General features: G+C 35.4%; 3 protein-coding genes and 2 long non-coding RNA genes across 5 annotated transcripts; 3 read left to right on the top strand and 2 right to left on the bottom strand.

Moving 5' to 3' along the window:
• Positions 1-17: 17 nt before the first annotated feature.
• On the bottom strand, positions 18-3,368 carry LOC113759480 (probable WRKY transcription factor 53). The gene is made up of 3 exons (XM_027302058.1): positions 1,731-3,368; positions 1,490-1,618; positions 18-951 (listed from the first exon to the last, which is right to left on the bottom strand). The coding sequence occupies exons 1-3, from the start codon at positions 2,105-2,107 to the stop codon at positions 324-326; spliced, it is 1,134 nt and encodes a 377-aa protein (XP_027157859.1). The 5' UTR covers positions 2,108-3,368; the 3' UTR covers positions 18-323.
• Positions 3,369-7,112: 3,744 nt separating this feature from the next.
• On the top strand, positions 7,113-9,304 carry LOC113763004. The gene is made up of 3 exons (XR_003467292.1): positions 7,113-7,299; positions 7,737-7,849; positions 8,586-9,304. It is a non-coding gene; the product is annotated as an uncharacterized LOC113763004 (long non-coding RNA).
• A 502-nt stretch (positions 9,305-9,806) lies between these two features.
• On the bottom strand, positions 9,807-12,008 carry LOC113763488. The gene is made up of 4 exons (XR_003467352.1): positions 11,899-12,008; positions 11,482-11,594; positions 10,222-10,308; positions 9,807-10,119 (listed from the first exon to the last, which is right to left on the bottom strand). It is a non-coding gene; the product is annotated as an uncharacterized LOC113763488 (long non-coding RNA).
• A 1,390-nt stretch (positions 12,009-13,398) lies between these two features.
• Positions 13,399-17,968, top strand: LOC113763891 (RNA polymerase sigma factor sigE, chloroplastic/mitochondrial). Its single transcript, XM_027307874.1, has 6 exons — positions 13,399-13,623; positions 14,367-15,177; positions 15,293-15,439; positions 16,125-16,361; positions 16,817-17,080; positions 17,489-17,968. Exons 2-6 carry the CDS (start codon positions 14,431-14,433, stop codon positions 17,684-17,686), a joined length of 1,593 nt encoding a protein of 530 aa, XP_027163675.1. The 5' UTR covers positions 13,399-13,623; positions 14,367-14,430; the 3' UTR covers positions 17,687-17,968.
• A 7,934-nt stretch (positions 17,969-25,902) lies between these two features.
• Positions 25,903-27,749, top strand: LOC113763489 (bidirectional sugar transporter SWEET3). Its single transcript, XM_027307317.1, has 6 exons — positions 25,903-26,036; positions 26,157-26,193; positions 26,426-26,648; positions 26,792-26,953; positions 27,198-27,317; positions 27,419-27,749. The coding sequence occupies exons 1-6, from the start codon at positions 26,000-26,002 to the stop codon at positions 27,596-27,598; spliced, it is 759 nt and encodes a 252-aa protein (XP_027163118.1). The 5' UTR covers positions 25,903-25,999; the 3' UTR covers positions 27,599-27,749.
• The last annotated feature ends 24 nt before the right edge of the window (positions 27,750-27,773 follow it).

Below are 27,773 nucleotides of genomic sequence, written 5' to 3'. Positions count from 1 at the left end.
AACAAGATTATGTTATGTCAGATACAAAGTTCTTACCTGAATTCTAATTGATTTCAGAGTTTGATCAGAGTGCAGACAACTGCATGAGACGAAAATCAAAAGGACTTCGGGTCATGAATCCAACAAAATTGTTACCGTTTCTTCACTAACCTCTGTCTAGATACTCTAAGTTTACAATATTCTTTCTATGCCAGTTACTCAGCTGGTTTCCACCAGACTACGTCTTCACATGATGATGTTATAAAAGCCTTCTTTGTCCACTACCTGGAATTACAATTTCATACGATTCTACTCTTGTTTTCTTCTCAAATTTACTGTGACGACTAGGAAAAGAACCTTGAATTATCAAATGTAAAGTTCGTGTCAAAGCCAATCTGACTGAATGGGAAGTCTGAGCCAACAGTGGGAGAATTTGTAGTGGAAGTTGCTGCTGAGATCAAGCCTGTAAATTCTGACTCCGAAGCATACGAGTTTTGGTTTTCTGCATAACTGCTTATGTGAGTTGGTGAAACCGGGAAGTAGTCTGACCCTGATGTTAGGGGAGTCATGAATGGAGGAGACAAATCTCCTGCAAAGTTGTTATCAGTCAGAGATGGCAAGAAAGGATGAGTTTCTGGCTTTGTAGTTGATGTTGGAGCGAAGTCAAATGTAGGGAAATGTTGGTTGTGGGAGTCTAGGTCCTTGGTGTTAACTTTTAGGTCTCGTTGGAAACTCAAGAGTATTCCCTGTTGATTTTGTTGCGGTTGAGAGGTCACCTGTCGATGTTTCCCTTGCGAGCTAGTTTCAGGCTTTTCAGCTGCTGCTGAAGGTGGTTTTGGCTCAGAACCCTGGTTACATGTATGCCTTCCACGGTATGTAACTTCGAATATTGTTGGGTCCTCATCAGATCTTTGAACTTGTTTTGTAGCCAGACAGCCTTGGACGTGTCGGTGAGTGCACCTGTAGTAACCTCTGCAAGAATATGGTGAAGTCAGCTATGTTTTCTTTGTAGATAGCAAGGTTACACAAACTTAAAGCATGAGAAATAATTGGTATGCTTAATTTTAATACCCTAGAAAGTGTTTTCGCAGTTCCATCAAGTCATGGATGAACATTTTTTTTTCTGCTGTAAAATCTATTTTGCCTTTTTGATTATTCTCCAGCATTTACCTCCAGTTACTGCCCTAATGACCAGGCCAGATGTTCAATGCAAAAGAATGACAGCTTGGGGAAAGAAAGAAGACTCTGCATGGTAGGAGTGGCAGGGTAGTTGGGCAAATATTTTGGGATCATCGAGCCAAAAGTCAGTGAACTGAAGCCTATTGTTTGATGTAATGAAGTTGCATATAGTTGGGCATTTTTTGGCTTTTCCCTCTCAAGAAGGGGTATCCTAGCAACTTTCTGAAAGGTAGATTCTGACAACATGCTGGTCTTTGTACTTCAATGGTACCAGGAAATCAGCAAATTAGAAGGGGCAATGGTAGATGCTGGCAGTGAAAATGTTTCTTACCTTGGGTGTTTGGCTCCAAGAATATCTTTCTGCCCATACTTTCTCCAACTGAAGCCATCATCTAGAGGCCCTTCAAGTCCCATCCCAGGACAAACTTGAACGTGTTTTGTCCACCGTGGCATAGTCTTCCTGCAACAGGGACTCCGGAGTGTTAGCAGCAATAGGAAGTGATGATACAACAAAGTTTTGTGAAACAAATTCTTAAAACAGCTGAAGTGAGAGCAACAGTTGATTTGATTACCTCTTCCTGGTGACGTCTCTGGAGTCCTGATCCCTGAATTCTCTATCAGAATCATCACTGTGCGGACTTGCGCTCAAGGATCTTGGGGAATCAGGCATTCCAATTGCCAACCCTGTATTTTGGCGGGAGCGGGATTCAGACATTGCGATGGTTGTCCCTGTACTTTGTTCCCTCTCTCCCACTCTGACAGCGGCATTACTTTTGAGCATGTTCAACACCTTCTCGTAGGAGTTGATTATCTTGTGAACCAACAATTCACGACTCTCGGGTGAAGAAGATGGGGCATTGATACGAACCTGAAGCTGCTTAGCCAACTCCCTCCCTAGCATTAGCTCATTTATCAGATTCCCAAGCTCCCAATCTGCTGAATTCTCCATCCTCAAATTACAAAGAGAGAAGCACCAGTATAGTTCTTTCTGGAATGCTGTCCAATAAGCAGAAGCGAGCTGTGCACGCTAAGAAAGGTTTTAAGTGTATGTCAAGTCCAGCACCGCGCAGCGGGCACGTCAACCAGTGTTTAATGCCAGAACTTGCGCGATTGCGGGCAAAATGAACATGCAAGAAAAGCTGGAAGCCTCTGAGTTGAGGAAAATCGATCTTTGCTTTTGAAATCATGCAATCTGCGTCCGGAACTTAGTAGCAGAAAGGAGCAACCAGGCAGGAAAGGAATGCTCAAGTTATTATTTTTGCAAATTTATTTTGTTTTGTGGGAACCAACAGTGATAGAAAGAGAGAGAAAATTTATGGGATGCTGATCAGATTGTGCGCTCTATCTTTTAAGGTGACGATTGTGAGTTCGAAGGTGTGGAATGGAGGAGTCTGAGGTTTATTCTATATATACATATATATGTATATATATACATACGAGCTTTTTGGAAGAGGAAGGCAATTGAGGAAAAGAGTAGAGTAGTATAACAGAAGCAGAATGGAAGAATTGAAAATTTGACCGAGGAAAGCGAGTGATTTTTCTTCGTTCAAACAGCGGTCTTTGGTCAACCGTGAGAATTGCGAAAGTGTTGTTGGGTTTAGGCCTTTTAATAAGGGCATAAATTCTATGGGGGAGTCCAATTGCTGACTAATTCAACAAAAACCTGAAATACATGCATGCTCTAATACATGCATTAGAGTGTCATTCTACTTGCTGTTCGTGGTGGTACTCCATTGCTTATTGTACGGTGCCCATTTTCTTCCACTTAATTCATTTCTTTGTGGGACTGAATTAGGATGGATTCAATGATGAGGAGTAAAAGTTACCACGATTCTTCAATTGTAGGAACCGGGAAGTAGCGAGCCGAAGACCAGGAGGAAGAAACGAAAGAAGGGGAGTGTTTCGGAGGGGACGACTGAGAATTTTCAATTTGATTTCCGCGTTACTGCTGCTTCTGCTGGTACCATTACCATATTATTTATGCCACAAACCAACACATTTAGTTAGCAACTCCTGAGTAAAGAAGGATTGAGGGCGATGACGCGCAATTGGCGTAAGACTCGATCCCCCGGGCTTACGTTGAGGTTGACAGCTTGAGCCTTTTTTTTCTTTTCTTCTTTTTTTTTTTTTTTTTTTTTTTTGTTGGTTGTTGGACCCTTTTTGTCTCGCTGTGCATGTATTTGAAGTTTGATCAGGTCTCCAAATACAAATCATGGACAAAACATCTCAACTTGCAAGAAACTGTAACAAATCCCAGAATTATGAACTTGCAATAAAATCCGGATTTGTCAAGATGACTAACAGAACTCTCTTCTTGGACTGAAGATTATTTTACTTGCAAGAGACAAAGCTCCGCCATCCTCTTAATCGAGTGTTTGCTCGATTTAAAAGTTCTGGATTCTCGTTTTTCCTATTCATTTTTTAAATTTCACCCTCTACTATTACAATTTTTTTTAAAAAAAAATAAAACCCAAAAGAGTGCTTGGTGTCTAATCTTGAGACGAAAACTATGAAACTTAGCTGATTGCTAATCATCATATTTGTGTTGATGAAATCGACAATGACGGCTCTTTATCTCTTGCTACCCCAAAAAAAAAAAAAAAGGAATTTTGAAAATTAACAAATTGAGCTCGTCTGTAGGGCGAAAAGTAGCTTTCTCTGTGAAGGGTTGTTAACAACTTACTCCATTAAGTGGGGGATGACTTTTCCACTTAAAAAAAAATAAAAAAAAATTGGGGGATGACTTTTCCACGGGCGTATTGATGATGATGATGATGATGCTGAAGGATTTGCAATCAGAATAAATGACACGTGGCATTTTTTTTTTTGCGCTAACTAACGTGTCTCGAGTCTAGAAGCGGGTACTCTTCGTGCTGAAGGATTTGCAATCAGAATACTTATTATTAGGACTACATATTAGCACCAGTCTATTAATTGGCAACAAGAAGGAATTGATTGTTGTTACCACTTACCATTTGGCAGTTGGACTTGTTCAAAGTTGAAAAGTAAAATGCCGGTCGGTCGTTAGTTCTGGAAATTCAAAAAAAAAAGGTCTGAAATGAAACAGGATGCAGAATCCAAACGTGGGCCACTACCAGCGGAGCGGACCTTCTACAAAACAAAAACACAGCATTTGAAGATAAATTAGAGACGTAAATTCATTTCCATTGACTTGGTACAAAGACGGAAGTACTTCACGGGACAACAAGCCATGGATGGTTGCACTCTTTTTTTTTTCTCTTCCTCAGTTTTGATGATAGAAGTATCCTCCTGTTTTTTTTTTTTTTGGTTTGGTTTGGTTTCCCTTGTGGTTGGTGGAATTTGATTGTAACTTCAGTGTCAAAATGACCCGAGTCAACAAATTAATATTTATGGGGAAAGTTAAAATCTGTTTGGGGAAGGAAAGGAACAAGGATAACATTGAGTACAGGTGTGTCTACTATGTAACCAACCATTCGATTCAAGAGGTCGGAAATTCTGTGGGACAGGAATTTCGATTGTCGATATATGTAACCTAATGCGCTACATTCCAACGTCTCCGGGAGATTACAATGCCAAAAAAGGTCTAACTTCTTAAGTTACGCCTACGTTTTATTTTAAACGAGAACAACAGTAACAACTAACAAGAGGATTAGGCATCTCTATTATATCTCTGTTATATCTAACTATATAATGCATGAGTCGTGAGTCGTGAGTCGTGACTGACTCATTCCTCTCCCTTCTCTTTCTAAAACTCTTTTCTCTCCCTTTTCTTTAACTCTTCCATCAAAATCTTCTGCATTTCTTCCAGGGCAAAGAGACCAAATCTGGTCTTTTTCCATGGGAGAAATTACTCTTTATAGTTTTTAATTTATCTTATTTGAATAAATTCTCTTCTAAGATTTCCTAATGAGAGATTTTTCTCTCCTATGATCTCCTAGTGAGAGTTTCTTCTCTCTTAAGTTTTTATCTTTATGAAATTTGAGATTGTGTATATCTAGAATCTAGTTTCTCAAATTTGTAATTTCTCCATTATTGTCAGATTGAAATTTCTTTTTGAACTTGAACCAGTTTTAAACAGATCTGATTGTCAGCAGACATGCACTGATGTATTGTGCTACAGTGACTCATTCGGATGAAAAATATATAGGCGCATTAATTTTATCTTTATTTGTATTATTTTCTTAGATCTGTTATATCTATTGATTTTAAATTTATATGTATCTATGTCATGTTTATTTGATGTATTTTTTTTATCATTAGTGCAGATTTGTTTCAATGAAATGATATTTTCTATCAAAAAACTTTAATCCAGACTAATTGTTTCATGGTTAAGACCCTTATGCTGTAAACGCCACTTTTTAGTGATTCATAATCTCCGGGCCAAATGAATGCGTTTATTACAAAACTTTAATTTTCTCTGAGGTATTAATAATTTGGTCCGACGTTACTTTATTTGTGTTTTTTTTTTGAGCAACTTTATCTGTTCCATTCGGAATATAGATATTGATATGCACTCAAATTACTCTTCCTTATGCTATTTGATACATTTTCTTTTAATTTTTTTCTATCAAAAAAGATGTGTCATTTAAAAAGCGGAAGAAGGCAGGAAAATTAAAACCCAAAACCTCTAATTTATGAGGCCTACTATCTAATAAGTTAGAAGGAAAGAATCTTTGTTATGCTGACCAAAACCCCCTTGACATTCTATTTTCAACCTTGCTATTCGCAACATAACCTACAGTTGCTCAGGCTAACTTCATTTTGCACTTTTAAACTTATACTAAATTCTTAATTTTAAAACTTTACACTCTAACTTTCAAATTTGTCAACCAACTTCCTTTAGTGGAGTTGGCCATCACATTAATTGTGGGGTGGGAGGTCAAGGGTTTAAACCTTGCCTCCCATCAATGTCCCTCAATATGAGGTTTGTTCTAAATCCATACGGGTGTGTGCACTCGTCTGGTCTGATGGTGGTTCAGTCCCCATCAAAGTTCCCCGGCTCAGTTGGGCCACCCCATAGAGTAGGATAGGCTAGGTTAGATGTGCCGTTAAGCTAAAAAAAAAAAAAAAACTTTCAAATTTGTCTTATTTAAGTCCAATCAATAATAGCATTAGCAAAATTAATGAAACATAGGCCCCGTTTGACAAGTGAGTTTTTTGGATGTTTGTTTAAAACTTTATTGTACTTTAAGAAGTTTTTTGAGATTACTGTAGCTAAAGTTTTTAAAAAACTTGTGGCAGACAAACTTGGCAAAAAAACTCAAATGCCAAACAACGCCATAGGATCATAAAAATCAATGACAACATTCTTAAAGTGGTCAAATAGTGCAAAGGAATTGCAATTAGCATAAAAAATACATTAAATTAAACGTGTACATTATAAAAAAAATGCATTATCTTGTTAGTCTTGTTTTTTTTTTTATTGAATGGGACAAACTTTTGACCAATTTGTTCTAGATTACAACCCCTTTGCTCCTTTTGATCATTTTTAACATATTGTTATTGATTTCTATGATAATTTATTTCTTAACCTTGCTAATGTTGTTATTAATTAGATTTAATCGAGACAAACTTGAGAGTTTATAATGCAAACTGTCAAAAATTAGAAGTTTAAGATACAAAGTGTTTAAAATTAAAATTTAAGACAAAAAGCAGGAAAATGATAGAATTTGGTGTATGCAAAGTCGAGTTAGTCCTTATATTTCTTTTTTGGGGAAATTTTGCATGACAAACAGGTTGACGGTTGAAAGTCGCAACGGATCTTCTGTACCACACCCTGTCTCACATCCTGTCCCACTTCTTAAAATCTCGCCAAGTGTCCCTTAATAAATCAAACCCTCAAATAACTCAACTCAGACCATATTAAGTTAATTAATCGATTAACCGGACAAAGAAATTTAATCTCTTTAACCAATATAACCAAAACCAAGAAAAATAAAAACTCTTTAACCAAAATCACAATTTTTCAACGGAAAAAACCCTAAAATATTAAAAAACCTCTGTCCGAGTTCATCATCTTCACCATTCAGCTTTGACGAAATATTCACGGATAAAACTTCGAAGCTCTTCCCAAAGGTCCTCTGTCCTCTTCATCATCTCTTCCCATGAGAAATAACTTTTTTACGAGGATGAGATAAAGCTTCGAAGCTCTTCCCAAAGGTGAGAAACAAATATTTAGTTTTAGTGTAAATTTGTACTGGGTAATGGGTACTTCCGCTTCCGAAGTTTTGTTTGAGCATGCGATTTAATTTTGCTACCTCCAGAATTTGAACGGTTCCGGTAATCTTTGCAACTTTTTTTTTAAAAAATAATTTGCTTTCAGGGCATTTTCTTTCTAGCTACGCAGGCCAATTTGATGTAATTTGCTAAGCTTAGGCACTTAATCTAGTTTTCAACTTCAAATCGGTATAGATACACACCGTTGAATTAGTTTTGCTATATCCTCAACTGCATGTGTGTAGTAGTAAGAAATTGGTTATATTCTCTAGTGTCTCTGTTTTAGTGTTTTGGAACTTAGGTGTAGATGATGAAACTAGAGGGTAACAAGTTTGCCTTTATCTTTTGCTGATTAAGGGAATTTTTCTTCTAATTTGCAGCTTCCACTCCAAATGTTTCATCTGTTAAATTTTCTGAAAATTCGGTATGTACTGGACGAAGCTCACCAGCTGTTCGATCAAATGCCTAAGAGGAAGATGAATCAAACTATAAGGTAAAAGTCTGACTTGGTTGAGCCCATATTTATTAGGAGGGTGTTTTGCGTTTTATACGTTTGATTTTGTTTATTAGGACTACCTGTAGGCTTGTAATTAGTAGTTAGAAAATATGTTAAAGTTTGCATGATGGTTACTTTTTTGTGCTGGCACATGCGATCCTTGTCTCCCTTCTACTCTTTCGTGTCGCAATTTTATTTGATGCATTTGATAATTAGTCCATGAGTTGAAATTTTTATCAAATGCTGATTCATAATCTTAGATTAGTCGTAGTATTATTGATCAACAATGAATGGATGGTCTTTGATTCATAATCTTGATTAGTCGTAGTAGTATTATTGGTCAACCTGCTGGTTTCATTTGGGAAATCTATCTCTGTCTTTGGCAGATGAGATCATCTAAAACCTGATAAGGCCTAAAGGTAAGTGCTTCTAAAAAAAAAGCTCTTTTTTTTATTCTGTAACTATGAATTAAAGCCAAGAAACATGTGTGATCACTGTTTTCTCAAATGGTTTTCTGGTTTTGGTCTATATGGATAGAGGTGCCATCTTGACATGCATTAGTGTGACTAGTTACAGGGTTTATGTATTCATTCACTTCATTGTTACTGTCTACAAAGTTCAATGTTTATGAAAATTATGTAACTTAGATAATTGTAATCTCTTATTTGCAGAATGTTATGCATAATGAAGCTTCAATCATGTAAAGCTTGTAACTTTTTCCCTAATACTGCAGGGGTATCTGATATGATGATAGGTTTTTGCAGTCAACTGGAACTGATTCGTGTTACTGCATCTGAGACTATGGAAGCCTATATCATTCTGTGCAACCTTGATGATGGACAAGAAGAGCAGGAGAGGAAAAGGTTCTTGCGTGGAGGAGGAGGAGGAGTGGGGTAAGGCAGAGCCATCAACTCTCAAGAATTCGCCAGAGAACAAACTAAGGGAGGCTCTCGAGGAGGCTTCTGAAGATGGGTCACTTCGTAAAAACACATGAAATTCACTCTGAGTCTTTGAATCAAGATGGCTGCTTGGGAAGGTCAATATCTCTTGCAAGGCTTAATGCCCAGAAGGAATTCTTGAGGGCAACTACTCTTTTGTCTGAAAGGACATTTTGCATTGAAGAATCCATTCATGGCTTTAATGAAGCCTTCTTGTTGGTTCTTGACTTTGTACCCAAAGTTCCAATGTTGAGAAACAATTGACCATTTGAGAATTGACTTTGTACGGGTTGTTTTCTTGTTTTCAAACGCTACAGTATTGGGATTCATCTATATTTAGCTTAAAGGAAATTACTGCAAATTTGAGCAATCATGTACTTCATTGGGGTGCAGAGGAAGGTACTGTGGAGCATGATATTAAAACCAAAATTATGGATTACTTGAACATTCTTGAGAATGAGTTTGTACTTGTTTTTACTATTAGTAGAGGATCTGCATTTAAATTGTTGTTGAATCTTATCCTTCCCATTCGAACAAGAGGCTGTTGAATATGTTTGACCATGAGAGCCAGTCTCTGAGTTGGATGGCTCAATGTGCTAAAGAGAAGGGTGCAAAGGTGTACAGGGCCTGGTTTATGGACATATTTCGGGAATTTCAGCATTGTTATATGGATTATATATACAATTTGGTGTCAACAGTCAAATACGAGATTGGTCCCGAGTTGTTTAGAATCAGAGAACAAGTTTTCGGAGTACCTTGGTAAGGTTATAAGCTTTAGCTGTTTGACTTGTGAGTCTAAGGATCAATCTTAAGACAAGCCTCTCTCCTGCAGAATAAAGTCCGATGCAAAATCTTACTGACATTGAAAAAATAGCGTGGTAGCTCAAACATTAAAGAAGAAGAAAAAAAAAAGGAACGAAATGCAGCTTTATTTTGCTGGTTTTTTCTAATTTCTGTCTACTCAAGTTACAAAATTAATCTAAAAGCCAAACAAAAATCTGGGTTTTCTTATTGTATGGTTAAACAAATGCAAAGCTGAGGAACATTCAAAAGACGATTTCTTGTATGCATCAAGAATCCAGGGCAGCTCAACTAATATATCTCATGTTCTACAGTTTAGTCAGAAGAACGTTTATTAACAGATATTTGAACAAAAATATCAAAATCAATAAGTATAAGCACAAAGTATTATTCCACTTAAAGGTCTAATTAATCCATGAGCGCAATCCCAGAGTCTTGTCCTCCATTTCTTCATAAGCATCTTCATTCAATTTTCCCATTTTCAACAACTTGTTGATCAGAATCATCATTATTTTCAAGTTCTTGCGCCTACAAAAACAGACCCAAAGTTAGCAAATATATTGAATTATAATTGTAAATTATCAAACTAATATATATAAGATTAAATAATTAATCAAGGTTTTTCCTTACTTGGACAAAACTTATTGATGCATGCTGTTGTGCTATTGAACTTGAAGACATCAAATCATAGCCTTAGTAGAAGTTAGGGTCCAACGTCTGTCAGAAAAATAAGACCAAACTAAAAATCCTAAAAATTTCTCAAACTGGAATAAGACCAATACTATTCATCCATCAATCAACATGCAACTGAAGAACATTACAGCCCTATTTGCATGAATACAAATTCCCTGGAAAAAAGTTGCCATGTTTGTTCCTAAACAACGGCTAGGAATAAAAAGAAAAAATGTCACCTTGCAAAGATCCAGAAAAAAAGTGGAGAAGATCTTGAACAAAACCAACATATTCACAACTGCTATGTAAGAATTTGTATTTAGACATCTACTCCTAAGGTTACATAACCTTTGTAATTTTTGAGAATAATGCAGCCACAGGAAAACGGGAAATCAAAAACACAAAAGTAAAAAAAAAATGTCCAGAATTGAGAAAAAATTACTCAACATGTTGAGATATATTGCTTCTTATTACTTCCACAAAATTTATAACAATGTTTGAACCTCAAGTGCAGTATAATGAGAAGAAAGGCATTTAAGATCTGCAAAATATCAATTATAGCCTGTTTTGGTCCATTGTTAAATCATGCTCATTGTTCCATCACTTCACTTCTTCTTGCTTTTTCCCAATGTACGAATTTGGTTACATTTGAATCACCTAGAAGACTTTTTTCAGAAGAAGTGGAAATTTCTGGCTATTGATCAATGGGCTTTCCTTAGTGTTTTCTGCGCTTCATTTTGCAAGGCAGAGTGACTAAATAATCCAACGTTGTCGCTTTCGTGTAACGTGTTTTACTTTTATCAGGTTCAGGATTGAATGCCAGCAGCACATATTTTGCTCCTCAACAAATTAAATTTCCAAAAAAAAAAATAATGTAAACTCGACCATATTTTTTTTTTCTCTTTTAAAAGCTTGATCACTTTTTCTCAGAGTTTATAGAGTTTTCAATATTGCACTCCGTTTTCCTTTCTAGCAAGATGAAACTAGAAAAAATTGAGAACACAGAGCTGATTGGAGGAAAAGAAAGTTCGAGACGAACCCAAAAAATCTGCTACGGAAAACATTGATTGAAACAAATGAAATATGAAAATGGCAATTTATCCAAATGGCACATATTTAACATTTGAGGGAAAAAAAGGTTAAAATGGTAGACAACATTTGAAGTAGAGGTTTTGCTCTACTAGCAAAAATATGGGCGCAACCAAGTCAGACTTTTACCTTACAGTTTGATTCATCTTCCTCTTAGGCATTTGATCGAACAGGTGGTGTGCTTCGTCCAGCAGATACCGAATTTTCAGACAATTTAACAGATGAAACATTCAGACTGGAAGCTGCAAATTAGAAGAAAAATTCCCTCAATCAGCAAAAGATAAACGCAAACTTGTTACCCTCCCAAAATCATCTACACCTAAGTTCCAAAACACTAAAACAGAGACACTAGAGAATATAACCAATTTCTTACTTCTTCCCTGCAATTGAGGATATAGCAAAACTAATTCAAAGGTGTGTATCAACAGACCAATTTGAAGCTGAAAACTAGATCAAGTGCCTAAGCTTAGCAAATCACATCAAATTGGCCTGCGACGAGCTTGGAAGAACCCCACCAAGGTTTTTAAGAAATAACTTGTTTCTCACCTCTGGGAAGAGCTTCGAAGTTTTATCCGTGAATATTTCGTCAAAGCTGAATGGTGAAGATGATGAACTCGGACAGAGGTTTTTTAATATTTTAGGGTTTTTTCCGTTGAAAAATTGTGATTTTGGTTAAAGAGTTTTTATTTTTCTTGGTTTTGGTTATATTGGTTAAAGAGATTAAATTTCTTTGTCCGGTTAATCGATTAATTAACTTAATATGGTCTGAGTTGAGTTATTTGAGGGTTTGGTTTATTAAGGGACACTTGGCGAGATTTTAAGGAGTGGGATAGAATGTGAGACATGGTGTGGTACAGAAGATCCGTTACAATATGAGGTTTGTTCTAAATCCATACGGGTGTGTGCACTCGTCTGGTCTGATGGTGGTTCAGTCCCCATCAAAGTTCCCCCGGCTCAGTTGGGCCACCCCATAGAGTAGGATAGGCTAGGTTAGATGTGCCGTTAAGCTAAAAAAAAAAAAAAAAACTTTCAAATTTGTCTTATTTAAGTCCAATCAATAATAGCATTAGCAAAATTAATGAAACATAGGCCCCGTTTGACAAGTGAGTTTTTTGGATGTTTGTTTAAAACTTTATTGTACTTTAAGAAGTTTTTTGAGATTACTGTAGCTAAAGTTTTTAAAAAACTTGTGGCAGACAAACTTGGCAAAAAACTCAAATGCCAAACAACGCCATAGGATCATAAAAATCAATGACAACATTCTTAAAGTGGTCAAATAGTGCAAAGGAATTGCAATTAGCATAAAAAATACATTAAATTAAACGTGTACATTATAAAAAAAATGCATTATCTTGTTAGTCTTGTTTTTTTTTTATTGAATGGGACAAACTTTTGACCAATTTGTTCTAGATTACAATCCCTTTGCTCCTTTTGATCATTTTTAACATATTGTTATTGATTTCTATGATAATTAATTTCTTAACCTTGCTAATGTTGTTATTAATTAGATTTAATCGAGACAAACTTGAGAGTTTATAATGCAAACTGTCAAAAATTAGAAGTTTAAGATACAAAGTGTTTAAAATTAAAATTTAAGACAAAAAGCAGGAAAATGATAGAATTTGGTGTATGCAAAGTCGAGTTAGTCCTTATATTTCTTTTTTGGGGAAATTTTGCATGACAAACAGGTTGACGGTTGAAAGTTCTGTCCACCAGGACAGGAAAAATAGCAAATAGGAAAAGGTTGAACCTGTCTTCTATAATTTTAAGTGGCTGGTATTATTCAACGTACGAATGAACCAGACCACCATAATACAAGAGGTAGGTCCTACCTGGTGTTTTGGAAGAATCTTGACCCGAGCGAGGACTATCTACGTGTGAAGAACAATATCCATGAACTTCCACAAAATATCTCAACTTCCACTCTCAATTTGCCACGACGAAATTCCCACACATCTTTCTCTGCTGTGGCACTGCCCACGTCACTCCTACTCCCCTCCCTCGTGGACACTTTCTTTACCGCTTGTCCTAAACCCCCACCATTTCTCGCCGTCGATTTTTCCACGGAAAGTGCTTGTGGATACCGTAATTTGGCGTGTGTTTTCGATTTAAGATAGTATTTTTCCAGTGCAAGAATGTCCAGATTCTTCGTTCTATAACCAAGTTCGACCGGAATCTCTTATCGCCAGTCAATTACTGCTTCAACTCGCGCGATAATTCAGAAGTCAGGAGAACATTTCTTTCGCGCGATAGTATTTTTCTTTCCCAGAGGTTTGTTTCTCTGTGATTATTTTCTTGCAAAGGTTTGCTTTAATTGCATCCGTCTTGATAAATACTACAATCTTTCAATAGTAGCAAAAGAACTAATATAATCTTGATAAAAATACTGTATGGGATTAAGTATTTGGTTGCAATTACTTGTCACACAAACCTCTGGGATGAATGCGATGTTTAGTTATTTACTCAAGTACTAACTGGGTCTGATCTACCATTGTTCTCCTCCGGAGCGGTGTAGGACAGTTTGATATTCTTGTAGCGTTGTTTACTTGCCGTAAGTTACTTCTAATTAGTAGAAAGGAGGAAGGAAAATGTCTGGGATATTTTTGAGATGAATGCAAATCCGACTGGAGCTGTTGATTTTATTCTTGTTGTCTGATCTTTCATGGGTTCAAGGGAGAAGAGCAGATAGGTCGTTATGTGTTAGAGCACGAGGTTTGATGTCATAATTCAGTACTTCTACAGCAATATTTTAGTTTGCAGGTTGAGTGCAGATACTTTTTATTTATCAATTCAAATTGCTCGGCAAATTATATGCAACCAAAGTTGTTAAGGATTCCAGTGGAACACCCACTGGTATTGTGACTAATATGATTCTGCTGCTGGTGATTCTCTAGCACTGGGGGCAAGTTATCTGGTTTAAGTCCTAGAATATTCAATGAAAATTGGCATTGGCATTTATTTCTTCAGTATAAAGCTTTTCCTTTTTTCGTAATTCGATGTAAATGGTGTTGCAGGACTGAGGAATCTCGAGAAGATCTTCTGTCTCTGTACCAACTATCAGGTTAATTTGCACTGCTCATGGGAGTTGTGACTGTTTCTAGCTCTGCTGCACGAAGTCCATTGGGATTGAATGCAAAATTGGCAACACGCATATCTCAGCCCAGAAGACCATCACTAGTGTCATTCAAAAATGGTAAAACAAAAAATGCTGCTTTGGTTGCCCCTAGGGAATCTCTTTCTTTACCTGTCGAGGGATCTAACGTAAACGAGAAGAGATTAAAGCGAGTGGTAAAGCGTCCTGAAAGAGTAAAGGCCGTCTCTGCTCAGGAAGCCGCTTCAAGTACCTTAGAACTAGACTACAATGAGGCTGCTGCCAGGCTTGAAAATATCTATAAGCTCAGTCCGGCAACTAAAGTTTCAGATATGGAAGTTAAAGACCTCGGCATGAAAAGAGACCAACAGAGAAGAAAGAGGATGAAAGAAGCCAATGTGGAGACAGAGAAGGGAGCTAATTACACCGTGGTAAGAAGTCTGAGGAAGAAGTCAAAAAGATTGAGTCTCGATAAAAGAGTTGCTATGAGAAAGAAAAGAGATAGTGAAGCGATTACTTCATCCCAGCAAAGAAAATCGAGTGAGGATGATGAAGATGAAAAAATCAATAGAAAATCAAGTGAGGATGATGAAGATGAAAAAATCAATAGACTTTTAAGAGAATATTCGGGTTCTACTGAATTTACTAGCTTAGACTGGAAGAAGATGAAGATTCCGCCAGTTCTTCCTTCTTCTGAGCACTCGTGGCTTTTCAAATTGATGCAACCAATGAAGGTGAGAACAAATTTCTTTATGCAAGAAACAGAAATGCGCGCTAAGAACTATCTAAGCCTTGAGTATATGAGCGCAAGATTTTGATATTTTTGAACTTGGGTTTACAATAATCTAGGCAATTATTCAAGTGAAAGAGAACTTGCCAAATGATCTGGGAAGAGAACCAACCGATGGTGAATTAGCTGAGGCAACAAACTTGGACGTTCTTCGTCTGAGGAAAGACATCAAAGTTGGTCAAGCGGCAAGAAACAAATTGATTAAGGTATCTACTTATTCTGGGGAGCATTTCCGCATTGCATGATGTTTTTATTAGATGTAGCTGCCAAATATGGAAACTTTTGGCAGATCCTGGGGAAGTCTCGACACAGTTCTCAATTTGACCTTTTCAAAATGAAAATCGAGATGTGTGCTGCACGTATTTTTGATGGGATACGAATTCTACTCAATTATTTATCAGAAATAATGTGAATCATCTAGTCGTCAGCAATTGTACAAGCTGCTTAGGAAAGTGTGGTCTAGCGGGGCATTTACCAGTCGTGACTCCATTGGTATCACATTGAGATGCTTAGTGGACTACTTTTTTGACTTTATTATTTTGAAGTAAAGCAAAGCCATTAACATATTTTAGTATAGCATTCGACCTGGTTGTCAATTACTGGATTTTGGATTCTGATATCTTTCTGTAATTTCAACAGGTTTCAGTTTAAAATACTGGACATTAGGTATCATGATAGTCAGGAAACAGGATATCTGATAGTTGAAAAAGCTTGTGATGCAAATCTGTTTAGACCTTTATTCCTGTTTGAGTTTAAATTTGAACCTCCACATTACTTTTAAATATAACTGATTCAAATAAAGCCAGTTGTAATAGTTGTTGACGTGCCCTATGAATCATATTTTTTTGGTAATGCTGAAAAGCCATGATCACCATTCCTCGTTGATTGCAGCATAACCTCCGCCTCGTCTTGTTTGTAATGAACAAATATTTTCAAGACTTTGCGAATGGGCCTAAATTCCAAGACCTCTGTCAGGCAGGAGTAAAGGGACTTATCACGGCTATCGACCGCTTTGAACCGAAACGAAAGTTCCGCCTTTCAACGTATGGCCTCTTTTGGATCAGACATGCCATCATTCGTTCAATGACACTTTCAAGCTTCACCAAGGTTTCCTTTGGTCTTGATTCGGTAAGTTTCTTTAATCTTCTCTTTTCTGGTCATGACTGATTGAAATGGTCAAATACTCTCTTCGTTAGACATGATATATCAGTTTCCATTCTATCTTTGGGCAGTCATCTCATCTTAAGTAAACAAAATCACGTCTTGGGGTTTCTTTTTGTGGTTAAAATCATGAGTGGATGGTGCGGGAGAGAAAATGAAACTGTTTCTAATATTTATTCGGATGAAAAATCAAATTTGGTTCTCACCACCTGAGTCAAGAAATATACAGATAAATGGCCCCATCAACATTGAAATTGAGAAGGAATTTGTTTATCTCTCTATAGATATAATACACTGTACTCTCATGAAGTGTTTGCATTTTCTCAAAATTTTGTAGAAGATAGTCAGCCTCTTTTTTTTTTCCTTTGTATATTCCACTACCTCTTATATGAAACAAACCCTTAAGGTATCCTTTGCTGCAGGTCAGAATAGAAATACAAAGGGCCAAGTTGGAATTGTTGTTTGAGCTTCAGAGAATGCCAACAGATGACGAAATAATAGAAAGGGTTGGAATTTCCCCTGAAAGATACCATGAAGTGATGAGGGTGTCCAAACCTATATTGTCGCTCCATGCAAGGCATTCAACAACTCAGGAAGAGTTCATCAATGGGATTACGGATGTTGATGGTGTTGAAGGAGAAAAGCGGAGGCAACCTGCTCTTCTCAGGCTTGCTCTTGATGATGTGGTAATTTTATCTTTTTTGGCCTAGTCATTTGGGTTTAATTTGATCAAATTCATCACCTTTTGCCAGATTGATCGTACTTGCATTCTCTATCAATGTGTTGCTCAAGATAATACTAATAGAGTATTTTGTATTTCCTGTGGAGAAAGGGTTTAATGATATTATAGACTGGATGTTCTTTCTTGGGATTTACTTACCGTGGTTGATGTAGCGTATTTATCAGTAATTTTGCTTTGTATGCTCCTTGCAAGCGACTGAAATCTTAATTAATTAACCTGTATTTAGACCTACATTGCATTTAGTTTACTCCTTCAATTCTCTTTATTTGGAAATGTTGTTGCTTGATTTCCACCTCTTGATACTAAATGTCCTGCTTATTATCATCATTATTATTTTTTTGGCGGTCAACAGCTTGATTCTTTGAAGCCTAAGGAGAGTTTAGTAATCAGACAGAGATATGGACTTGATGGTAAAGGTGATCGAACACTGGGGGAGATTGCAGGAAACTTGAATATCTCCAGAGAAATGGTTCGGAAGCATGAAGTAAAGGCTCTCATGAAGCTCAAGCATCCAGCTCGAGTGGATTATCTTCGCCGTTACGTTTACTAGAAGAACACCTCCATCCATCTACGCAGAGACTGCTCCACGTCGTTGCAGTCTTCCATTGTAGCCGTATACTACTAATTGTTGTACACTAGACACTTGTATCATAGTCACAAAAATTTCTTATTTTCTTTCTGGTGGCATATATTTCTTTGTTCTCATTTTCTTTTCTCTTCATACTTTTAGATTATATGTAAAGAAGTAATTGGACAAAGGCTACGCTAATTCTGTTACATTCCTTCGGGGATTGATGCTCAAAGATAGGAAGAATGGTGCATTTTTATCGTATACGGCATTATCCTTACCTGATAGTGATTTTACGTCAAGTGTTTGCTGTTTCAATACTCGAATCTCAAAATGGCACTGGATAACTTTTGAGGGGTTCTGACAGACAAAAGTGATTAATGCAAGTTGGTCGTGTAGGATTAATATATAGGGATAATTGCAGAAACCTCCCCTGAGGTTTCTGACATTTGCACTGACCTCCCCTGTAGTTTGAAAAATTACACTGACCTCCCCTGAGGTTACTAATCAGGTACGGTTAATGTTTGAAAGTAAAATACCCATAAAGAGCCGGTACTTTAAATAGGTAATGCGTATTTACCTATAAACTATACTCCTTAAAGTTTATTAATTGTTAATTGATTTGTAGTATTTTGTCATTCATTGGACATGTAGTACAAAGGACAAATTTGGTAAAAAATTCTAATTTCACTCCCTAAAATAATATTTTAATCGTTTGGACTGAATTTGCAAAGGATTAGTAACCTAAGGGGAGGTCAGTATAATTTTTCAAACCACAGGAGAGGTCAGTGAAAATGTCAGAAATCTCATGGGAGGTTTCTGCAATTATCCCTAATATATGTATACTCGTAGCATAGTTTGAGACCATCATCCTAGTAATAATTGGCAGTGCTAGCTTCCGTCATCTCTCCATCTCCTACATTTTGTTTGGATAAGAGTTTATTTGGATGATTTATTTGAGATATTTATTGTAGTACTTTTTGTGATGTGATATATGTGAGATAAAAAGGTGATTGAGATTTGTGAGGCAAATTTTTTTTTTCCAAATTCTCTTTGTCCAAACAAACTCATTTTGATGGATTCCGTGAAGATATTTAGAATTTTCTTAAATTTCTTTGGCTTCTTTTGGATGAAAAAATTTGATGGAAGATTTGGAATTCAACCAATTCGTTTTAATTGTTTGAATTGTCTAACAGACATTTGGATTTGTAATTCACCAATTGTTTTAGTGTTTAAAAGGTGTTTGGATGATTGGTGAATTACAAATTACAAATCCATGTCTCTCAAGTAATCAAAACAACAACATGAGAGATATGAGAAAATTTTCAAATCAATTATCAAATCCCTCAATCTTATCGCAACTAAGTTGTTTTGATTACTTTAAAAGGCATTTGGGTATGTAATCTATCAATTCTTTAAATACATTTAACTATTAATATAATTGAGGGGCTATAAATCCAAATATCTCCTAAGTCATCCACACAACTGAAGGGTTTTTGAGAGGATGCCAAATTTTCGTCGAACTCTCAATTCAATAGGAGCAATTGTGGCAGCAGGAAAAGTGATTGGCGCAACCGAGGACCATCGTCGGATTCGTGGGGTGCCCTTGCTGTCTTCATGACTCGGATTATAATATAGTTGATTTGAAGCAGAAATGAACCAAAAATGTGACTAGTTATGCTGTAAAATGGACTTCGATTTCTTGTTCTGCGCATTGAGAAAGTAAGACCACGCTGGAACTTACTTATCCCTCGAGTATAATAAAAAGAGAAGGGAAGTTACTGTAGCAGTCCCAATGGTTGCCACATGGCTCCTCTTCTTTTTGACAAGTGGCATACTCTTTTTGAGGAAGGTGATTTAATTTCTTTCTTTTTTTAATTTTTTCCTTATTTTCTCTTTCCATTTTTACGATGAAAAAAACCTACACAAATCTTAATGTACCACTGTTTCGTCCTTCATTCCTTTCCACCCTTTATCTCTGTAACTGTTCCCATGCTTTAAACCTTTCTCTTTCATTTTTCTTTTTCTAAATGAGACGAATTTGCTAACATAACTCATATTGTTAATTTTCTTTCTAAATGAGGTCAATGTATTCTCATTTATACTTTTCAGTGGGACATTATATGTTAAATGATACTTTTAGACTCTAAGTTGCGAGTTGAATGAGTTATTTTTTTCTAACGATATCGACACAGTTTTTCATGCTATTATTATATTTTCAAATAAGGACATGTGAAGGTATATGTATTTGTTAGAATTAATTTTACAAAAAAAAAAAATTCATGCTTTATTTTTTTAGTTAATTTTTAACTTAGGACTATCTTATTTTTGGGCTAATGTTTCGAATTAGCAATGCTAAACAAAAGCGCTATCATGTTGAAACTATATTTGCCATATATTTAATTCTTATATTGCTGCTATTTTTCTATATATATTTTAAACAACATTTCAGGTGGGCCCAAGCTGTGCCTTGCACAGCATGGTTTCCTAGTCTACCTTGTATATAAGAAAAGAGCAAGGTTTAGTGTTTTTCTTTCCTCTTGCCACATGGCTTCTTAATTATCTGACAAGTGGCAAGGTAAAATGTTTCTTGCAAATTGTCTAAATCTAAAGCTTCTCTTGTCCGAAGCCTTCTATTTCTTTGCCTTCTTTTGCCATTGCACTGTTACTGTAGCATGCTGTCTCATTGACACATGGTATCCTTGGTGAATTTTTGAGCTTTCATTCTTTCCTTTTCTTTTTATAGGCAACGGTAGATAGATAGATTGGACTGCATTGCACAATGATCAAATTTGGTCTGGCCTTGGCATTCAAGTATGAGGTCCAATTATTTTTATTGAATTTTTCAATTTGTAAGCTTTTGATAGATGTAATTCAATTACAAATTATTATTATTATTATCATTATTTCAATTTATATTTATTATGATGCCAATTTGAGAGAGTATTTTTCAGATCATCGTATTTTCAAAAACAAAAAGAAATATTTAAAATTGATTTCAAGCTCTAGGTCTTGGACAGATGTAATCCAATTATAATATTATTATCATTATCATTATTTGAATTTATATTTATTACGATTTGAAATATCATTTAAACTTATATTTCACAGATTAACTTGACTTTATTAAAAATCATAGAATTCTATTCGTCTTTTTGAAAGTTTATATTTTTTTTTATTTTTTTGCTACGTTGTTAATATAACTTTTGCTATTTTAGAAGCCGTCAAAAAATGATAGAAAAATTGTCACATTTTCAAAAATTAAAAGAAATATCCAAATTTGATAGCAAGAATTTTATTATTTTAATCTACATGCTAAAAAAAATATTTAAACTTTCTTAATCAAACCTTGGCTATTTTTGAACTCGGAGGAAAAGAAAAAGATATCTTCAAAGTGGGAAAACGATAAAAAAAAGAAGAAAAGAAATTGGTTCCAATTTGTTATAAATGCAAAAATGAAATAGCCAACTATTAGAATACACACTTTCGAATCAATTTTATTTTAATTTATTGATATGTGAACATTTGTCTTTTATTTTGACAAAAAAAATTTTTGTTGAGCAAATGAATGCAATAATTTCTAAATGACAAAAAATATATGCTTTTGTTTTTTTAAGGAATGGCAGGGTAAAATGTTTCTTGCAAATTGTCTGAATCTAAAGCTTCTCTTGTCCGAAGCCTTCTATTTCTCTTCTTTCTTTTGCCATTGCAATGTTTTTTTTCTCAAATTGCCGTTGAATCACTTCGTAGCAGCAGAAAAAAGGACGAATTCACTGGTAAATTCAAACCAAGTACAATCCCTAAAAGAAGCTGATTCTTGGGGCAAGTGCAATCACGTGCATGTGGAGGGTTTTTGTGGTTCTAACCGAGAGAAAGTACAATGCTTTGTTCAGAAAATTGGTAGAACAGTAGCATCTTTTGCAGGTTCATATTCGGCTATCTGAGTGGAAGAAACGGAGAAGAGGAGATTTTGCTACCAAACCCAGCAGGTCAACACCCCTCTTCAAGCCTTCTATTTCTTTTCCTTCTTTTGCCATTGCACTGTTTCTTTCCCAAATTGCCGTTGAACCCTTTTCCTTCTTTCTCTCTACCACACGGCTTTTCTGAGCACAAATTCGGCACATTTATCCTCAGCAAGTCCAATTCCAGCCGCCTATGCTACCAAACCCAGCAGGTCAACAACCCTCTTCAAACATGCAAAAAGTTTGGATATGACAACAGATTATAGGGGCCTAGGCTGTGCTTAGCACAGCCAATAACCTCCTAGTACTATAACATAAACAAAAGGCCATAGTTACTGTAGCAATCCCTTTTGCTGACACATGGCACTTTGCGTGAATTTTGAGCTTTCTCTTTTGCTTTCTTTATGGACTTGGCATTGCTTTAAATGTAGTCAACGACCCAAATTAGATCGCATTTACCATTTCTTTATAAGGTTGAATTATTTTTAGTAGACTTTTCAACCTCTATATTTTGAACCGATGTAATTCAATTAGAATTTATATTTATTTCTATTTACATTAATATTTCAACTTATATTTGACAAATTAACTTAAAATTTAATTATTTCTATTCGAGTTTTCAACCTTATCATTTAAATTTATATTTGTCAAAATAAGTTATCATTTAAAGTTAATGTAAAGTAAAAGATTATTTAAAATTTATTCTATCCTATAATAAAGAACAAGATTATTATTTTTGCTCAATGCAATGTACATTTCTCTGTGTCAATTTTATTTTGATTTGTTCATGTTCAAATATTTAGTAACATTTGACTTTATGTTTATTCATATTTTTATTGTCTGAATTTTGAGTTTTCTCTTTTGCTTTCTCTATGGATTTGCATTGCTTTAAATGTGCTCAATGATCCAAATTATATTGCATTTACCATTTCTTTATAAGGTTGAATTATTTTGAGTAGACTTTTCAATCTCTCTATTTTGAACACATATAATTCAATTAGAATTTATATTTATTACTATTTACATTAACATTTCAACTTATATTTGACAAATTAACTTAAGATTTAATTATTTCTATTCGAGTTTTCAACCTTATTATTTAAAATTATATTTGTCAAAATAAGTTATCGTTTAAAGTTAATGTAAAGAAAAATATTATTTAAAATTTATTCTATCCTATTATAAAGAACAAGATTATTATTTTTGCTTAATGCAATGTACATTTTTCTGTGTCAAATTTATTTTGATTTGTTCATGTTCAAATATTTAGTAACATTTGACTTTATGTTTATTCATGTTTTTATTGTCATTTAAAGTTATACAATTGAACTAACATTGCCACTTAATATATTCCAAAGAAAGAGACTCCTGTGCTTTGTTAAGAAAACAACTCCAAGAGAAAAAGTAATCAAAGGAACATCTTTTACCATTGTCATAAGCTATGAAGCTAGGACTGCAAACGAGCCGAGTCGAATCGAGTTTTGGGCTAATCGAGCCGAGTCTCGACTAAATTTTACCAAGCTCGACGAGCCGGCAATTTCGAGCTCGAGCTCGAAAAAATAAAAAAAAATAATTATTTTATTTTTTAAAAAATAAATAAAATAATATTTTTTTAATAAATAATAAAAATATTAAGGATATATATATATAATTTTACTATTAAAATAAAAAATATATATATACTTAAAATAAAAAATATATATATACTTAAAATAAAAAAATAAAAAATATTATATATATATACTCTGGCTCGCGAGCTAACGAGCTTAATATTTTGAGCTCGATTTCGACTCGAGCCAGTTCCAGCTCGAGCTCGACTCGAGCTTGAATCGAGCCGCTCGCGAGCGGCTCGATTCGTTTTTAACCCTAATGAAGCTGAACAAGTCCCAGCTGGCCAGAAGACTTAAATGAACCTTCACAATGATTATGCATAAAATTAGTTTCGAACGAGCGGCTCGATTCGTTTTTAACCCTAATGAAGCTGAACAAGTCCCAGCTGGCCAGAAGACTTAAATGAACCTTCACAATGATTATGCATAAAATTAGTTTCGAACAATATAATGCTTATGTGCTTAATAATTGAACTACTTGTTTTTTAATTTAATTATCTTGTATCTATTTATCATTTGTGTTAATGTACTTCGACTTAGCTGCTTTGACTTGCTACCTATCGTATGTTTTAATTCTGTTATCTTGTATTTGTCTATCCTTTATGTTAATGTACTTCAATTTATTCTCTTTTGCCTTGAAAAGCAAATTTACTGATAAGCTATAAATCCAATTCATATATAGATGTCCCTCTATCAAACAAAAAAAAAAACTTCTGCAAAAATGCTAACCATTATTAATCCTACTGTTTTTCAATTTCTCAATGTATATTTGCTAAACAAATTATATATATAATTTTAAAACAAAAGAGTATATAAGTATATTATTAATTTGGACACTGAATTAAATTTGTTAAATGAAAAATGTAGCCAATTATAAATCCAGTAACAATGACAAAAAAATGTATATTTGAAAGCTATCATTAAAAGAGGAAAAAAAAGTATCTTAATGAAATGTAATAAAGACGTATATATTTTTCTCATCAAATTTGCATGGTATACTTGGTGGTAATTTCAGTTAGCATTAATGACTCATATTTTAACTAAATATTAATATATTAATGACTCAAAAAAATTGACAAAAAAATGACAAAGTTAATTTGTTCAAATTTAAATACTGATAATCCAATTTCTCTCAATTTCAGTAATATACATATTTTACGTATTCTTTCACACTCGAGACTCTACTGACAAACATTCCATCAAATTTTGCTAACCTTAAACGCTTCAAGGCTTCAAGCGTTTGGAAAAAAAAAAAAAAAACGCTTCAAGGCGGGCACTGGCTGTGCCAACCCTTACTAGTACATTTTTATATCAATTGGAGTGTGGTTGACTCAACTAACTGCTGCATGACACCTATACAACTTTAAAGCGGACATGGTTCAGCCAGTCAAGAACCACAAAATTGCAGAAAAGCACGCTGTAATTTAACGATATTGAACCCGGAATCACTATGGTAGATTTGACAATGACATTGAGCCCCAAAGGGGATATTAACAATATCATTACTAGAAAAGTTAATATGTCTATTTCTTGGAATAACATTCAAGCACCAGAATTAAATATAATGTTGGCATCAAGCATCAGAACAGCTGATTGCTGCTGATGCTTGGCTTGAAGAGATAGAGAATGTTCTTTATTATTGGTAGAAGAACTAAAGGGAACCATATCTCATCATCTCCTTTTTTTTTTTTCCCTTTGTTTAGTCCTCACAGGCATCAGAAGAAATGCTGCATAGCATCAGAGTCCCGAAGTGATGAAAAAGACATCCTTAAAAGGTGTCCCATCTTCGCAGTTCGTACAGTACATAATAGAATTTGATTAGCAACTGCTTCTTCCCTGTAAATGAATAATAGCCCATTAATACTAGTAGACTACTACTCTGGTTTCATTCTGATTGATTTTCTGCTCCAAAAGTTAAATCCAATTCGCCATGGAATAGAACCCACCAGAAGTTTGATCCGCTGCTGTAGAATTTCTTCTTTGATCACTTGCAGAATCAAATGGATTCCGCAAAGCATCTGAGGAACCACGACAACTGTTTCCTCCTGGCCGCCAAGCATCTGAGGATCTCTCTATACAATATGGAGGAACATAAATTAAACATTAGAGGATGATACCTGTTCTGAAAATTCAGAGCTACATCTTCAATTATGATGCTTGTTCTGAATATTGGGAAAATTGAAGCAAATATTAGACCTCAACACGCGGAATTTGCCAATTTAATTGTATAAGTTTTACTAGAGGTTGATCCTGTAGTTGTAGAAGAGCTGTTTGAAATTAAATGTTTAACATGCTAACCAGTGCCATGACAAAGGTTAAGTATTGGGTCTCTAGTTTTTCCTGTGCTATATCTGCCAAACAAAACCTAAAAAATTAGGGGAAGTCCAGTGACACTTCCACTGACGCAACCAAAATATTACTGCTAGCAACAAAATAAATTCTCTGTCTCATTATCAAAAGCTAACACTATTGCTTATGGAGCATTTCCATGTATAAATTCGGCGGGCGATGCAAAAACACTGATTATTTCCATCCACAATTTTTTCTACTTAATTTCTTTTTTATTTATGTATTTGGATAATATATTATTTTCATGGTTTTATATATATATGACCCTGACACTGAAACTGTGAAGGCGCAACACTCCAACATACCTTGCCATTTGCCCAGCTTCCTCTGGTGTGTTTGTTCTTCCTCGACTTTTCGTTTCCAAAGATTATAACATGGGAGATAGGTTGCGTTTGGCTGTGGGAATTATGGGTATACCTACGTATCTTCTTTTTTTTTTCATCTTGTCTTCCAGGTAATTATTATGACATGGAATTTCAATTGGTTTTTGTGTCTAGGAATTTATTGGCTGCACGGTGTTTCTTATTGCAGGGAATGCCGCCTCCATGTTACTCTATGCTGCTCCTATGTAACTCAAACTGATTTGCTCTGATGTTTATTTGAAGTTAATATTTTGGTTTGGGAAAGAATAGCTTCAACGGGCAAATTGAATCTCATAAAGTTTTACCATTCTTTTTGTTTGAAAGATCCAAACATGCTCGTGCATGTGTTAATTTTTTACAAGTTTCCAAAATATTTCAAGAAATTTATAACATTCTACTGATTTGATATATATTTTATCTTCATACTTATTCTTGCAGATTGACTTTTTCTCGAGTCATGAGAAAGAGAAGTACTGAAGAGTTTTCTTGCATTCCATACACCATTGCGTTATTGAACTGTTTCCTCTATACATGGTACGGCTTGCCGGTTGTGAGTAATGGCTGGGAAAACGTCCCTGTGGTCACGATCAATGGCTTAGGAATTCTTTTGGAGCTCTCCTTCGTATTCATATACTTCTGTTTTGCCCCCGCAAATGCCAAGGCAAGCTACTTCTAGCCCAGGAATAATGGAAAGCACCCTGCGACAACACAATTCCATTGTGATGATTTTGCACTGTAACATTTGGCCTTTTCTTGAAACAAACAAAGTTCTGATCTTTCTTTGTTTTGATGAGCGCTGTGCAGAAGAAGGTTGCAATGTTAACAACATCAGTTATCCTTGGATTCTGCGTCATTGCTTTACTATCAGTCTTTGCATTTCACGATCATTCCCACCGAAAGATACTCGTAGGAACCATTGGATTGATAGCATCAGTGGCAATGTATGGTTCTCCTCTGGTGGTTGTGGTGAGTCATTTTCCAATGCAAAATCCAGTTTCAGGTCTTTCAGCTTCTTCAAAATCGACATGTTTATAGTGGTTTTAACGATTTTTTTTTTTGTTGTTGTTTTGGAAAAGGCTGGGGGGGGGGGGGGGGTTCATTTCAAGGGAAGTTCTGGAAACAAGGCACATTTTTATCAGCTGGGTTGTTATTATTATTATTATCATTAGTATTTAATTTGACCACTAATATTTGTTGTGTGGTGCGACAGAAACAAGTGATACAAACCAAGAGCGTTGAATTTATGCCGTTCTACTTGTCCCTTTTCTCGTTTCTTGCCAGTTCCCTTTGGATGACTTACGGATTACTGAGCCATGATCTTTTCCTCGCGGTTTGTCTCAATATCAGGAGCTCAACGAATAGTTTTTCTCCTTATGGATTTTCCAGCCGAATTTGTTACTTAAGAAAGTAATTCAATTATGATATTTGCAGTCCCCAAATCTGGTTGGCAGCCCTTTAGGCATCTTTCAGCTTTTGCTCTACTGCAAGTACAGGAAAAATGGATTCATGGAAGAAGCATTGAAACGGGATGCAGCAAAAGGATGGCGAAAAAGTGAAGCGACAGATGTTGAGAAGCCAAAAGAGCAACTCCATGCAGCTTCTGCTCAGTGAGGTTGCCGAGTCCAAGATATGAAATTAATCTACTGCTACTTCTCCCTGAATAAGGGCTATGTGAAATTCAGTTCAAATGTTAAGGATTCAAGAATTTTGTACCGCTTGTCCATAAAGTTTACTAAACTACTAAGAAGATGATGACTGTGTACGTTCGTTCGGTTTTTAAAGGAAG

Source organism: Coffea eugenioides, chromosome 2 (genome assembly GCF_003713205.1).
Source record: "Coffea eugenioides isolate CCC68of chromosome 2, Ceug_1.0, whole genome shotgun sequence".
In the NCBI taxonomy this organism is placed as follows: domain Eukaryota; kingdom Viridiplantae; phylum Streptophyta; class Magnoliopsida; order Gentianales; family Rubiaceae; genus Coffea; species Coffea eugenioides.
The sequence above is the reverse complement of the archived record's forward strand: the minus strand, read 5'-3'. Positions and strand labels throughout refer to the sequence as shown.